The following is a 15,043-nucleotide window of genomic DNA, read 5'->3' as shown; positions in this document are numbered from 1 at the left end:
CGCTCCAGTTCCAGAAGGACTGAAGGCTCACTCTACTAGAGGCGTGGCTACTTCCTGGGCCCTCTCCAGGGAAATGTCGGTCCAGGAGGTGTGCGCGGCCGCAAACTGGTCGTCTCCATCGACTTTTGCGGCTTTCTACAGCCTGGATGTGGCAGCGGCGTCAGTGGCGCACGCTGTACTGGACATAGCGGCTGTCTCTAGTTAGGGTAGGGGAGGTTAGGCAGGTCTTTTGTGTAACCCGCCTTTTTTTTTTCCCTTCTCTACCTTCCTTCTCTTGAGTCCCCTCGGAACCACCGTTGGTAGGTTTCCAGGGGAGGAGGCCCTGTTTCCTTGTTTTCACTTATGGGTCAGACTTGTGTCTGTTCATTAGATGAATAGGCAGAGTCTTGGTCTGTCAGGGTCCTTTTCTTTCAATTATATACCGCACCCCGGCCCGGAGGGCTGGGGCGCCCGTGAGGCCGAAGGTCACGTCCAGGGGGACGGGGCCTTATGGCTAGGGGGCGTGCGAACCTGAGATTCGGTATGGCTATAAGCCCAGGGGGGTTTATGCATCCCATAGTGAGTATGTTACGGAGAATTGACAAGAAACTCAGGGTTACGGATGTAACCCCGGTTTCTTTAGAATTCGGAGTAACATACTCACCTAACACCCCTGTTTGTGTGCATCTGCATGCAGGAAGCGTGTTAAAGAGGATGAGCCACGTCACGCAAGAGGTTTTATACCTCTTCCGGTTTACCGGACACGTGACATACCCTTCTCAGCCAATGAATGGCCCGGGAGTTTATGGTATGTAGCTCTGCATCACGCCAGGAGGCGCTGATATCCCATAGTGAGTATGTTACTCCGAATTCTAAAGAAACCGGGGTTACATCCGTAACCCTGAGTTCTTCAGGTTGTTTGTGCTGCATATATTCAGCAGCAATAAACCAACAACAACCACAACGCTGTGATAAAGGCAGCGAGAGGTTGTGTCCCAGGCAGACATGTCAAAGAGCAAATGGCTCTCTGTTCACTCACGCAGCTGGCCCCCCCTGTGGTTTACACACTCAGAATAAACGTCAGCTCAACAGCCGGTGAGTGATGACTCGGTAGCAAAGTTCCCAGACATGGCATCTCTCTTCCGTATCGCCCTGTCTTCTTAGTTTAGAGGAAAAGTTTACTTCTGTCTACCTGTCTTTCGTCTGCAACGGTGCCCCGCTCGCGTGCTGACGTCAGAGCGGCTTTATAGTCTCTCTTGGGGGTGGTATCGTAGATATGTCACTCTGACTGGCAGATCTCACTTTGATAACAACGTCTCTCCATCTATCTTGTCTACGTCTCATTCCCTCCCTCTCTGGCTCTCTGTCTCTTTTCTCCTCTGCCACTTATTTCACGCAAAGTTCAGCCGTTTTTATTCTTTGAATATCTTCCTCCCCGTTGCTTTCTGCCTCCTAGCACCGTTTCATCTGTTTCTCTCTTTCTCTCTCTGACTCTTCATCTTCCTCTTCTCTCTCTCTCTCTCTCTCTCTCTCTCTCTCTCTCTCTCTCTCTCTCTCTTTGTGCGTTGTCCTCTTTGGCCCTCTCTTTATCTCCCTTTCTCTCTTCCTGTCCTCCCTCTGACACTTTCTTCTCTCCCTCCCTCCTTCCCTCCCTTTGTCTCTCAGTGTCTCTCCCTCTTGGGATTTGTGTTTTCGGGACCATCAGAAGTGTTAGCCTCAGTGTTGGTTGGTTACTGCTGTATTTGTATGCTGTCTCTGTTTCTCTAAACCCGCAGGCCTTTGATGATTATGAAGAGCTAATATAACAGCACGTCTTCCTGACTTCCCTCTGTACCTCCCTCCTCCCCTCTCTTCCCTCGCACGCTCCCCTCTCTCCCTGTAGGCTTTAAGTCTCTAGACATCTCTCTTTAGACATCTATCGTCTCTCACTCCTCTGTCCTTACTTACACCACTATCGTCGTCTCTTCGGTTCTGTTTATCTTTCTCCCTCCCTTACTTCCTCCCTCCTGCTCCCTCTCTCTTCTCCCTGCCTCCCTTCCTCTGTTTGTGCTCCTTTGCGTCTCCTGACATCCTCTCTCAAGGCCTCCTTCCCTCCCCTTGCCCTCCCTTGGGCATCGTGCTGTTAATTGCCTCTTCCCACGTGAAAGTCTGTAATTTCCTTCAGCTCTCTTGGAGCTGTCAGGTCTGCTGAGAGATAAACATCAGGAAGCCAACTGGACCGACTGAACATTTCGACACAGGCAAAGGTTTGTGAAAGCGGTTCACTGCTTCTCTATGGCGTGGTGATGAGGGACTGTCATCAGGCTGTCAATGATGACACGACGCGGTGGCGGTCTTCAGCCAGGGGTCAAGAGACATTGTCATTATGGTCACGGATGAAAAACGTAGAGGTTGGAACATTGTGTGTGTGCTGTCACCTGTCAGGTGAATTGGGTTGAAAAAGTGCTAAAAAGTTGTATAAACAAACAAACAGGGAGAACCATAATGACGGAGGAAAGGCAGTGTAGGGAGGGAAGATAAGAAGAAAGGAAGCAGGGAAGGAATAAAGGAAGGAAGCAAGAATGGAAGGATGAATGGGAAGGAGTGAAGATAGGAAAAAATAAAAACATGACACACACACTACTGTGTGTGTGTGTGTGTGTGTGTGTGTGTGTGTGTGTGTGTGTGTGTGTGTGTGTGTGTGTGTGTGTGTGTGTGTGTGTGTGTGTGTGTGTGTGTGTGTGTGTGTGTGTGTGTGTGTGTGTGTGTGTGTGTGTGTGTGTGTGTGTGTGTGTGTGTGTGTGTGTGCGTGCGTGCGTGCGTGCGTGCGTGCGTGCGTGCGTGCGTGCGTGCGTGCGTGCGTGCGCGTGTGTGCGTGCGTGCGAGTGTGTGCGAGTGTTTGAGAGAACACTGAAAGTAAAGTGCTAAAAACGCAGTAGCTGCCCAAAGTGTAGCCCACGGGCTACACTTGACTTATCGAGAGTAACTCATAGTGAGCTAAAGGCTGAAAATTCTGTCTCTGATACTTTTACCAAAGTTTTCCAATGATAATAATAAGTAAAAAAGAAAAGAAAATCACCAAATTTGCTTGTTTTTCGCCCAAGGCATACTGGGTAGAGGCTCTGCATGCCAGTAGCTAAACTTGAGCTGATGGAACCCAAGGGAAATTAGAATCTGGTTTTGTGGTGTGCAGTAGTTTATGATCAGTTGCCATGATAGACAGGCATTTCACATTTTACCACCTGCCCTTGGCCTGACTCATTGCATAAACTCTTCACACAACACCACAACACTACACAACCACAAAGATACATCGTTTCATCATTAAAGAAAGACGTGTTTCACCTTTGGAATGAGTTCAGAAAGTGTAGAAATAGACTTGTACAGGTCCATTTTACACTTTCAGAGTTAAATAAACACTTAACCATGCACCAGGGGGTTCCAGTGTGTAATAAGGTATGTACACTATGTACTAAGATTTATAAGATGTACCCGACGCAGACCACACAGGTCAAAACGTTGTACTAATAAAATTCACTTTGGGAGCCGCAAGAACGTGTACGGAAAATCTATTATTTTCTTAAGTTGTACTATATAATATTTTTATCCTGCCCCCGTAGAAATTCTCATTTCCACCTTATATGGTTTCAGGGAGGTTGTGATGTATGTGGCTGTCGGTGTACGAGGTAGCCTACCTATAGAGGGGCTGTGGTGCATTTTTATGATTTAAAAGCAGGAATGCAATGTGCATGTTCTAATCTGCTTTTACATTTGTGTGTGTGTGTGTGTGTGTTGCTGTGTGTGCACGTGCACAAGTGTGAATGTTTCTGTGTCCGTGCGCAAGCGCTCACCATCTCTGCTTGTGTGCAGCCGTGCATGCGGCGTGGTGGGGTGAGGGGCTGTTTGCATGCATGCATTATCACTGTGACAGTGACAGGACGATGAGGACATGAAAGAAATTTGTCGGTGGCTTCTCTTCAAAAGCCACCTTGGACCGAGGCAGCAGTATAGCAGCAGTATACACAGTATAATTACTCGTGTTCATTTATCAATTTGTAACTCTTACAGTGCATATTTGCACTCAGGATGTTACAGTGTAGACAGACCAGTGGGTCTTTAACTTTTTCACGTCAAGGACCCACAAATGAATTATGCTGTTGGATGTCTTAAAAATATAGCAAAATTGTCTATCTTCAAATAAGGCTTAAGTGGGGTTAAAGTGGTTAAACTGCTTTTGATGCTAAAATAACACTTAACATTTTACTGGTGACCCCCTGGAACCCCCTGAAGGACCCCCCCCCCCCCCCCCCACACACACACACACACACACACTTTGAGAACCACTGGCGTAGACAAGGCAATTCCAACAGAAGCCTCCCGGTGGCTCTGTGTGTAAATCTGTATGCCACGAGGCCCCGCTCTCCACCTTTCAGTATGACTGAGCGGTTCAGAAAGCAAGAGGACAGACAAGGACATCAGAGAGCGAACAGCCAGGACCAGCAGCTGAACAACCAGAGAGCGGCGGCTTCTGAGAGCTAATGAGTCTGCAGACATTCAGGGATGGGAGCGGAGAGTTCTGTGCGGCCTGTCGAACTTCTGAAAACACTCGTTTTGCTGGAAGACGTGGTCTGGTGTTCAATTTTGTGTCTACACCGTGAGAGCCAGTGTTAATTTATGTCTGGGAGTGTACAAATATATTTGAGTTAAATATGGATGACACTGAGGATTTTACTGTGTGTATAATGAACTAAGTGCCCCAGGGACTTGTTTACTGCACAATAATGTGTGTGTGTGTGTGTGTGTGTGTGTGTGTGTGTGTGTGTGTGTGTGTGTGTGTGTGTGTGTGCGTGTGTTTGTTTACTGATGGGTGTGCTTGTGTGTCCTGTATGTGTATTGCCTGCCTGTATGTGTTTTGTGTGTTTATTTTGCGCATGTCTGTGTGCATGCACGAGCGTGTGTATGTCTGTGTGTACCTACCTGGCGAGGTACTGTCCCGAGGAGGGCAGCTCATGGCGGTTTGGTTTGTCATAACAGTTCACCATGTTCTGGATCAGCGCCAAGTCCGGCCTCACCATGGTCGCCGCGGTGACCGCCCGGCTTATGAGCTGCACGGCGTCCCGGATATAGAAGCTGATTGGCTTGCGTCCGACCTCCCCGTAGGCCAACAGGCCCAGGGGCCCTCCCAGGGTGTGGAGCGAGTCCGGGGACAGCGGGTATCCCATAATCCACTGCAGTGCCGGGAGCGAGGGCGCCAGGCGCTGCGCCGCGCGGAGGACCGAGGACAGGCACTCGGGGTCGGTGCCCAGCAGAATCACCGAGGACACGGACGGAGAGGCGGAGCGTAGCAAACGAGCGGAGAGGATGCCGAGCACCTCCTCTTCCCTCTGGTCCTCCCGCCGCTCCTCGCTGGCGTCGCTGCCCCTCCTCCTCTTCTCCTCCTCCTGCTGCTGCCCCTCCGTGGGGAGCGCGAGGTTAATGACGTCCCAGAGCTGCCAGGTGGTGCCCGCATGCATCTGCAGGTGGGACAGCAGGCCCTCGCCCCCTTCCTCCCAGCCGGGACAGACGACGGCCACGCCCCCCCAGGTCCCCTCGCCCTCGCCCTCGCCCCCTGCCCCGTCGCGCTCCACCTCGCCCCCCCGCAGCACGGAGAGCAGCAGGCTGCTCAAGGCCGACGGAGGCACACGGGCCGACATCTGCAGGTGGAACCGGTTCTGGTGGAGGACGAGAGGAAAGGGAGGGGAGAGGCAGGGGGATGAGAGAAAGGGGTGAGGAGGGAGGGGACATATGGAGATTGAAAGAGGGGAAGGGAAATGGAGGGGGGGATGAGGGTAGGGGAGCAAAGAAAAGCAAGATAGATAGCGGGGCACGAGACGAGGGACAGAGAGGGTAGGGGAGAGCACGAAAGAGGGTAAGGGAGGAGACAAAAGAGGAAAACAGAGATTAATAGATGTGGCCAAACCCCTGTATCCCACAGCTCCGCTTAATGCCAGGAAATGCAACAAAAAAACAAAACAAAAAAACACACAGTTGTTAGGGACGTAAAAAAAGCAACCTACATAATAACCACAGTTTATTATTCACATCATAAAACCATAAATTCACTTCCACATTGATGCACGAATAAAAATAAGAAGATGGGTCTCTCAGACACATACTCAGACACCAACAGAGAGACGAGTCAATGATTTGTGACTAATCTTGCCACATCACTGTGCTTGGCAAGGGAACAGTGGCGTCCACAGTTCATCCAGAAGCCGGCTTAGCCGAGCTCCACTGCAAACACTGGCTTGTTTTATACGGCTCCAAATGGATAACACTGTTGTCCTTGAATACAGCTCACAGATGGACTTTACACCCCCCCCCCCCCGATAAAGCACCGATTCATTTTTCATCACCATGTCCCGTGAGCGAGGTTGAAGGACGGCCCCTTGTTTGGCGAAACAAGACTTGAAGATTTGCTTTTGCATTGACCCGAGAGATATTCCAGCACACACAATGATGAACACACCCGTTTGTCTTAAGATTGTTATATATAACGTTATATTCTCATTTAAATATATTAAATATATATTAAATATATTCATCATCTGTTTTTACGTCTGGAGACTCCCGTCCGGGACAAGCTTCAGACGCGCCTCCTCCAGTATTTTATGTAAGTATTTAATAAGTATTTTGCACACCTACAGTACAAGGCAACATGGTGCGTAGGAGAAGACTAGATGAGGGCCCTAACGTACTGAGAGAAAAAACTCCTGCAAAAGCAAGAAAAAAAGTTTAATGAGAATATAACAAACGTTGCGGTCTATTAGCCCTTCATCAGGTTATCTTAAGATAACCTGATGAAGGTCTAATAGACCGAAACGTTAAAACTGTTTACGGTAAAAAAAAAAATCTTGCATTTGAAGGAGTTTTTTCTTTCGGTTGGGGCCCTAGTCTGGTCTTCTCCTACGCACCTGTCGCCTCGTAGGTGTGCAAAATGCTTTTTTAATGACACCTGACAAACGACAGGGTAAATGGTGCAAAGAAAACAATTAAGTCTAAACAGCGTCTAAATAACATGGACAATTAACCAACATACATTGCATAACTAGCATCTATCAAAACAACATCTGGTAGGAAGAAGTGATACAAGAAACGAGGAGTATAGTATACTGTAGGTAGTCTGAAGATGTGCGATGAGTCTGCAGTCCTGGTCTGGGAGCCAGGAGGGAGAAGAGTCTAGTACACTCGGAGCATTGGCCAGGGTGTCGTAGGGAAGAGAGGGACAGACGGCTGCCATGCCCTTCATAGGCTCTATGCACAGCAGCCATTTTGGAAAGAAATTGGGCCTCTTCGTACTTCGTTCACAGGTGTTACTAATGATACTACTGAAGGCTCTGTTCACTTCTGGTCAAACTGAGTCAGGGTGCTTATATTGTGCATTTTGGCTCACTGGAAACACTGCTACACCAGTGGGTCTCAAAGTGTGGTCCAGGGACCCTCATGGTTCCTTGAGGGGGTTCCAAATGGCCCCTTAAAAGGTGTGTAACTCTGAGAGTGTACAAATGGAACCAAATGGACCGGTAAGGGTCCATTTGGTTCCATTTGTACACTCTCAGAGTTATGGGGGTCCTTGAAATTAAAAGGTTTGAGAACCACTGTGCTGCATGAAATGGAACAGAGCCTTCATTAGTATCACTGGTAAAACCTGTGAAGGAAGTAAGGAAGAGGCCCAATTTCTTTCCAATATGGCTGCTGCGCATAGAGCCTATTGCCTAGTAGGTCATCACCAGTGTTTCAAATTTGATGCTTGCATGCAGCAACCGGAAGGCAGCGAAGGAAAGGGGGAGATGTGAAATTTTAAGAGGGTTGAAGACCAGGCGTGCAGTGACATTCTGTAACATTTGTAGGTGTGAGCATGCAGGCATACTGGTGTCCACACATGCAAGACCATTGAAATGGAAATACCCCCACCATGGGAGTTAAAGGTAAACAGAGCACACCCGCTGTTGAGAGTCCTTGTGTTTCTTGCTGGAGCAGGGAAATCTGACTGAACTCTTGAGCGACATGGCGGAATTAATGCAGTGTGAGTGTGTATATATTCTTATTCCTGGGGTGGCTAGGCGTGTGCGGAGCAGGCCAGGGTGGACGTCATAAGGGGAGGTGTAGGCTCCTTGCGTTTGAAGCTGGTGGGGGGCCCAGAACAGGAGCAGGAGGGGAGGAGGAGAGGAGACATGAGGGGAGGAGTGGAGTGGCAGAGACAGCAGGAGGGGTTGAGATTTGTAGAGGTATAGAGATAGGGAGGAGCAGGTACCAACTACAGGTCTCCTGCACCTGGCAGAATGGAGCACTATTCAGCATATTAGGACTTGTGCTATAGCGCCTTCAATGTGTCAGACTATAGCATGCATGTCAGCGTGCTGTGGTGTTTGTCAAAACGTTGCTGGAACTCCAAGTTGAACTGTAGGAGAGTTAAAGCAGATGTGCAAATTTGTTCCTGTGGAACTGGTTTTTAAAGCTATCGACAATGTTACTGACGTGTTTTTAAGTCCCTGCAATTTAAGCGAGGATGAGGATTTTCGGATTAACTTTAAAAAATATATTATTTCTTAATCAGGATATAAAAGTATAATAATTATATAATGGTGGAGTTGCAGGTACTTGTAGAACGGAGACCTGGGAATTGAAAATTGTTGCACACATTCCTCAATAGATTTCAAAATCCCATTGTGAAATACTGTAGATCCCCCATTATACCACACATCCTGCCATTTCCTCTACAGTAACAAAAGGGGATTTACCAATACATAACTTTCAGCCAGACACTTGAGGAGGCATTTAGACATAGGTCCAAATTGAATATCCGGGCAACTTTAATCCATAATAATTTTAGGATGCGTTATTGGATGTGATTTTTCTTCTCTGGACAATTAGATTAGCCAATTACTCAATACAATACCAGTGAGGGTGAGCCATGCAAGTGGGTCAAAATTAACCATACAAACAGTGAATAAAGCACACACATCCAAAGTTAAAAAGCCAGGTGATGGGCTGAGACAAATACTTTGAAAAACAGAGTCCGCACACTGGATCCTGCTCCATTTTTCTTCTATTACTACCACCAACATTTTTCAAAATGAACCATAACCAGATGAACTGAGGGGAGAATGTGATGCCTAAATGTCTGACCTTGCTTGGGCCACTAAAATGCATTTGGTTGGAAGGCTGCAATAAGCTAAATGGAACCCTTCTGACTTGGACCAATTCACCCTAGATAGCCTTACCTGAAAACGTTGTAAAGGAGCCAGTGATTCTGAGTAGACTGGGTGCCAACCTACCAGTGTCAGACATACATAATAATATATCGGCTGTGGAATAAAGCATCAGTTTATGCACCTGGCCAGACATCTGGGAAATCAGGTTTTCCCTTACAGCAGCCGCCAGAGGCTCGATGGCTAAACAACACAACAAAGGAGAGTGGCGAACCTTGTCTCGTTCCACGGCCCAGTGCAAAATGCTCTGAAATGAGCCCATTGGTTTGCACTTCAGCCTCCGGGTGTTTATATAATAACTTAATCCAAACCCAAACCCATATGCAGTAATAAAAAGCCCCACTCAACCAAGTCAAACGTATTTTCACATTTAATGAATAGTGGCTACTGGGGAGTATGGATTAACGATGGATAAGGAGGATTATCTTGCTTGACCTGTAATTGTTTTAACATCCATCTGAAATAAGAACGTTATTCTTAAAATCATTAGGGTCTTTACCCTTTTTAGGAAACAGACTAATCAGTGCCTTTCTTCAAAGTTGTCTCTACTACATTGCTCTCTAATGCCTCTGTGTACACCTCTAACAGAGATCTAGTCAACTCTGATACAAAGCTACAACAAAAAAGTCATGGTGCCCTAGCTGGCACCATGACACCACGGTACGTTTAAAGAAAAAAGAAAAAAGAAAGAAAGAAAAATGGCTCATTATCAAAGGACGAGCACATGTACACCAAAAAAACGTTTTACAGGTTATGAGAAAACAAAACGGAAAAAGGGTTGCCAGAAAACAGCAGTGTTTTTTTCCCCTTAAATATATCCCTCTCAATCAAATTGTTATGGCATCCATCTGCGCTGGATTCGCACAGCGTTGTCAGCTGCTCTCTATCAGTGTTATCATGTCATTACTTCCACTCCACTGATTTTGATGTGTGACTCTTTGCAGCTTCGCAGGGAGAATGTGAGCCCAAGAGCTCCCGAACAGAACTGAATGAAACCATCAAAGAAAATGTATTGGGCTACTGTGAAAAACAGCAACAAATGACAGTCGAGAGAATCGTAATGTTACCTAGCATGAGCTACAATACAGACAGACATGTCTCTGCTGTGAATACAGGCGCAGCAACAAGATGCTCTCTGAAAAGTTTTGGTCAAAGTAACGGACAGCGCCTAATCATGGGGGGGGGAGACACAAGAAGGATCACCCATTGCACCCTGGTTACCACACGTATGAGAACTCATTTCTATTCCATTCTAGGCTGTATGGGTTATCAGCGTGACAGGAATGAGTCTTGGTCCAATCAGAGTGCTTGTTTAAAATTAGCACTCGGGCTCTTGTGTAATAATGAGAAAATCCAATACGTGGGGATGTTAAACCATTGCGGTGTGATCGGAAAGTTAAATCTCCCGGCAGGCTCTGTTAACTCCCGCTGTGATGATTTCCGTGGCTCCTTGTGCCCCCATAAGCTGACTGCTCCTGACATGCATGTCTGAAGCATGAAAATGTGTATAATGTGTATATGTACCATACGTACCATATGTAACGTGCGTGTGCGTGTGCGTGTGCGTGTGTGTGTGATTATAAGTGCATGCATGCATGTATACTGTAAGTGTGTTTATGTTGTTTTTTTGTGTGAGAGAGAGCGTATTTAGTGGATGGATTCCCCAGTGCAAGCAGCTTGCCATCAGTACAGAATGGGGGACTTCATCCATGAGTTTGTGTGGCCATGAGATGTCCTGACCTTTGTTTCAACTTGCAGTTGCTGCAGAGTTATTGGGTCTTTGAATTTAAAATGTCATTTTTTTATCATCCCTACAGGGGCCCCCCCAAGTTATTTTTTGATCTCTTGAGCGTATCTTGCAATTTCTTTTTTATGACAACATAGTCTAGACAAAATGAGAGGCTGCTGTGTGGCCGAATGCCATGAAGGCAATTTCTCACTTTAAAAATGGAGTCATGCTAGGTGTCTTTTGTTATGGTCTCAGGTGTGCAGCCACCAACCAGAACCAAACTGGGTTTGGCTGTAGGTGTAGGTCTGTCTGGGTGCAGGTCTAATTTGTCCCAGGACTCCTTAAAGTCCCGCGCCTGTATTTTATCTCATAGACAGGTCGTGTATTTTTTATGTCGAATACACATTTTTTTGCACCTGCAAATGTGCGTGCGTGTGTGTGTTTACGAGAGACAAAGAAATAAGTGTGTGTGTGCGCGTGCATGTGTGTGTGTGCCTGCGCAAGTGTGTGTTAGTGTAAGTGAGAGAGAGCATGTGTGCGTGTGAGATAGAAAGAAAATACATGAGAGAGGGTATGTGTGTGTGTGTTTATTTGACAAAGACAGAATATAGTGTATTATAGTGTATATAGAGTGTATTTTATAGTCTTTCTGTGCCATTGTTTGTGGACGCCTGTCTTTCTATGTGCATTCTCTTTCATGCATCTCTGTGTGCATGTGCATGTGCATGTGCATGTGTGTCGGTGCCGGCATGAGGGAAAAAGTGAGGGGACATTAGTGTGTGTGTGTGAGTGGGGGGGGGGGGGGTAAAAAAAAAAACAACAACACATGGGTAGGCTAGTTTTGGTGTAGCTCTGAAGAGTATACAAACGGAATCCTAGTCCTCAGAATTTAATTAACTGACTATTTAAGCTCTAAGTATCTCTGGATAAAGACTAAATGTAAATGTTAAAGTCATTTTCAGACTTTCTATTTAAGGGAAATTCAAGCTGAACTCTATGGTGAAAGTTAGAAGAACTACATATGCATGAAACATATTAGATGAGATATTATACACATAGAACTCTTCACGGGTTCAAAATGACGGACCCGTCCCAAACCCTAATGGACCCTTGAAATTGGTTCCAAAATCTGAGTGGAGCCGACATAAAAAAAAAAAAAAAAGTGACGCACCCGGACGGCACCCATTATTTTATCCACCCTCACCCGACAAACCTAAAATGCTGTTCTTCTAACACAGTAGGCGAGATGTCAGCTATACTCCAGTCCATATGAAATCTAGCCTAGCCTACAATAAGAGACAAATTAATACATTTAAATTGCATGTTTTCACCTTGATGAATAAGTAATCCATGATCACACATGCCACGGTGCACTTTGATTCCATGGAGGTTCTCTCTTTCGCTCTCACTTTAACTGACAGCTGCCGCGGCCTCAACTTTGTTCCCATAGCATAGCCTATATTGCGCTGCAGTAATCTGATCCCTGGTCAGTCAGTCTAATCATCGCAGCACTTGACTCTTGCAGCCCGACTGCTTCTTTCACACCCACAGCCAGCATCCAAGATCAACGATTTGATGTGTATTAGCTTGCCTTCAATAGCTTGTCTGGCACCCAATGTCCTAGTTGAGAGAGCAACTGCACGTAGCCAGTAACAGAACGCTCATTGCGGCGAGAGGCAAGCATGCAGCCAATACACAACAACGATTTGGAGCGGTGGGGTGCTGGACCAGTGCCGGTCGGGGGAAAATAAATAAATAAATGGACCAGCGGTCGGCGAGATCTACAAAATAGTGGGGGGACATCTTGGCCCTTCTGTGATTGTGTGTGTGATGTGCTGTGTGCACGCACACGTGCGTGCGTGCGTGCATGCACTTATCTATTTCTGTTCCTAGTTAAAAACTCCATCAGTAAGCATGTGCACAGAAGACTAGCATCTAAGGAAATGAGATAAGTGGAGCTTAGGAAATGTCAGCGTTCTCCATGTACTCTATAAATCCATACCTCTCCCCACACATCTGCAAATAAGGAACCTTGAACAGACTATAAACAAACTGCTGCTTGATCGCTCCAGACCAGCGGTTCTCAACCTGTGGGCCGGAGCCCACTGGTATACGGCCATAAGGATATTGCAAGTATAGGCCCACCAAATAACTGGCAAAACACTAAGGCGGAACACAATCGATTTGATTGATCATTAAAATAAACATGCTCTGATATTGATCAAAGGTGGAACACAGATGGGCGGGTCGTGAGCGCTTTTGAGGTTTTCAAATGGGTCCCTGATGATCGAGAAAAGGTTTGAGAACCACTGCTCCAAACCATTTAGACTTTCACACTCCTGGGAGTGTAAAAATGCACCATTCTGTGCACACATGAAGGCAAACTATCTATTGCTATTTCCACTATTTTTGACATTTCTTTAGAATATATGACATTTTTTAACTGAATTGATTATGACGATTATGCAAAAATAATTGCGATTATATAAAACAATTGCGATTAGACGATTATGTAATAATCATAATAATTGTAACACATACACACACACTGGACTTGGACATAATGCTTGAACATGTATGCGTGTGCATAGTCTGCACAAACAAATGTACTTTATTGTACATACTGTGTCCTAGATAGTCCAAGTGCAGAAGAACAGGAACGTCTTTTTATTTATTTTGAAGTGTATACATGGTGCCTGGTACCCCTGTCCTAGTCCCAGTGTGTTGCTACCTGCCAAACCTTTTATTTGCATCTTTATCATTACTAGTATCTTGTTGCTAACTTTATAACTGAAATTTCCTTTTTCTTTATCTTCCCTGTGCTTCTTACTGCTGTACTGCCATTGACAACTCAATTTCCCCTGCGGGATCTGTCTGTCTGTCTGTCTGTCTGTCTGTCTGTCTGTCTGTCTGTCTGTCTGTCTGTCTACAAACGAACACACCATATGTGTGTGTGTACACCGGAGTCCGAGCACTCTGCCATAGGCCCAAGGGAATGTGTTGGTGATGTAGAGTAGGCAAAGCACAAGACAAGAGAGCCAAGATTCTTCTACAACGTGCAAGAGAGAGTTGCCTTGTTCACTAAGCTCATTCCTTATTTAGGCGTCCTTAGGAAAAAAACACCAGCACTCGACAGAGCCCCCCCCCCCCCAAAAAAGGAAATCTGCCTGCATGATAGACGGGCATGCCAAAAACAGCTAAAAAGTAAAAAGGGGAGAAAGAGCACAAAAGCAAAAACAGCAATACATGCAGTTTCAGGCTGTGTTCAAAGCAAAGTGGTGGGTGTGGGGGGGTGAAACCAAGTCAGAGACACAAAGATAGAAGCTGGAGTTAACCCTGGTGGCTTCTCCAGACTCCTCTCCTCTTTTCCTTTCTCCATTCCAGCTGCAGGCTCTCTCTCTCTCTCTAAAAGGGTGTAGCAGCAGGGCTCATTACAAAACACACGCATCACAGATGGGGCCCCGGTACAACTTGACACTGCAGTCGTGAAGCATTTGCATGGTGGTGCGTCAGTGAGGAGAGAGAGAGAGAGAGACTGCTTGGGTCTCGCCTGTTCTATGATTTCTCATCGAGATCAAACAGTATGGTGGAACCTCTGCATGAACTTGCCCCCGATAACCCCCCCCTCCTGCCACACCTCATCCTCTGTCCGAAAAAGAGAGAAGAAACAAAGCCGGAGGTCAGCGCGTCTCTCCAACACAGCTCCAAACACTTCACTGAACACATTAATATTTCACCGGCTAACGGATGCACACAGAGGAGGAGAGATGGGAGGTAGAGAAAGAGAGAGTGAAAGAGAGAGGGAGAGATGTTGAAAGAATGGGGTAAAAAGAAAGAGAGGGAAGAGATAGAAGATGAAAAAGGTGGATAAAGATAGAGAGAGATACGGATACAGGGAGTGTGGTGTTTAGAGAGTAAGATGAATAGTGTGTGGGGGGGGGGGGCATGGGTGGTTTAATGTTTGTGTTTTGGGGAGAGGAAGAGAGGAGAGCAACCATTGAGTGATGTCATGCAGAGAGGATGAGATTGACGGGTGCCTGATGGTGTGTGCCCGACTGAATGTTTGTTTCTGAGAGAAAGCGACAGAGAGAGCGATCGAGAAAGA

At 46.5% G+C, this 15,043-nt stretch overlaps 1 protein-coding gene across 1 annotated transcript in view; it reads right to left on the bottom strand.

The window, feature by feature from the left end:
• LOC308075140 (glutamate receptor ionotropic, NMDA 3B-like) overlaps window positions 1-15,043 on the bottom strand; it is a 104,539-nt gene that overhangs the window by 47,694 nt on the left and 41,802 nt on the right. Inside the window, exon 2 of the mRNA XM_080414790.1 lies at window positions 4,936-5,669. Coding sequence (XP_080270916.1) covers window positions 4,936-5,669 — 734 coding nt within the window. The remainder of the gene's footprint in view (window positions 1-4,935; window positions 5,670-15,043) is intronic.

The sequence above is a fragment of the Gymnoscopelus braueri genome, assembly GCF_963280865.1.
Source record: "Gymnoscopelus braueri genome assembly, chromosome: 19".
In the NCBI taxonomy this organism is placed as follows: domain Eukaryota; kingdom Metazoa; phylum Chordata; class Actinopteri; order Myctophiformes; family Myctophidae; genus Gymnoscopelus; species Gymnoscopelus braueri.
Note: the sequence above shows the minus strand (reverse complement) of the source record. Positions and strands in the feature narration are given on the sequence as shown.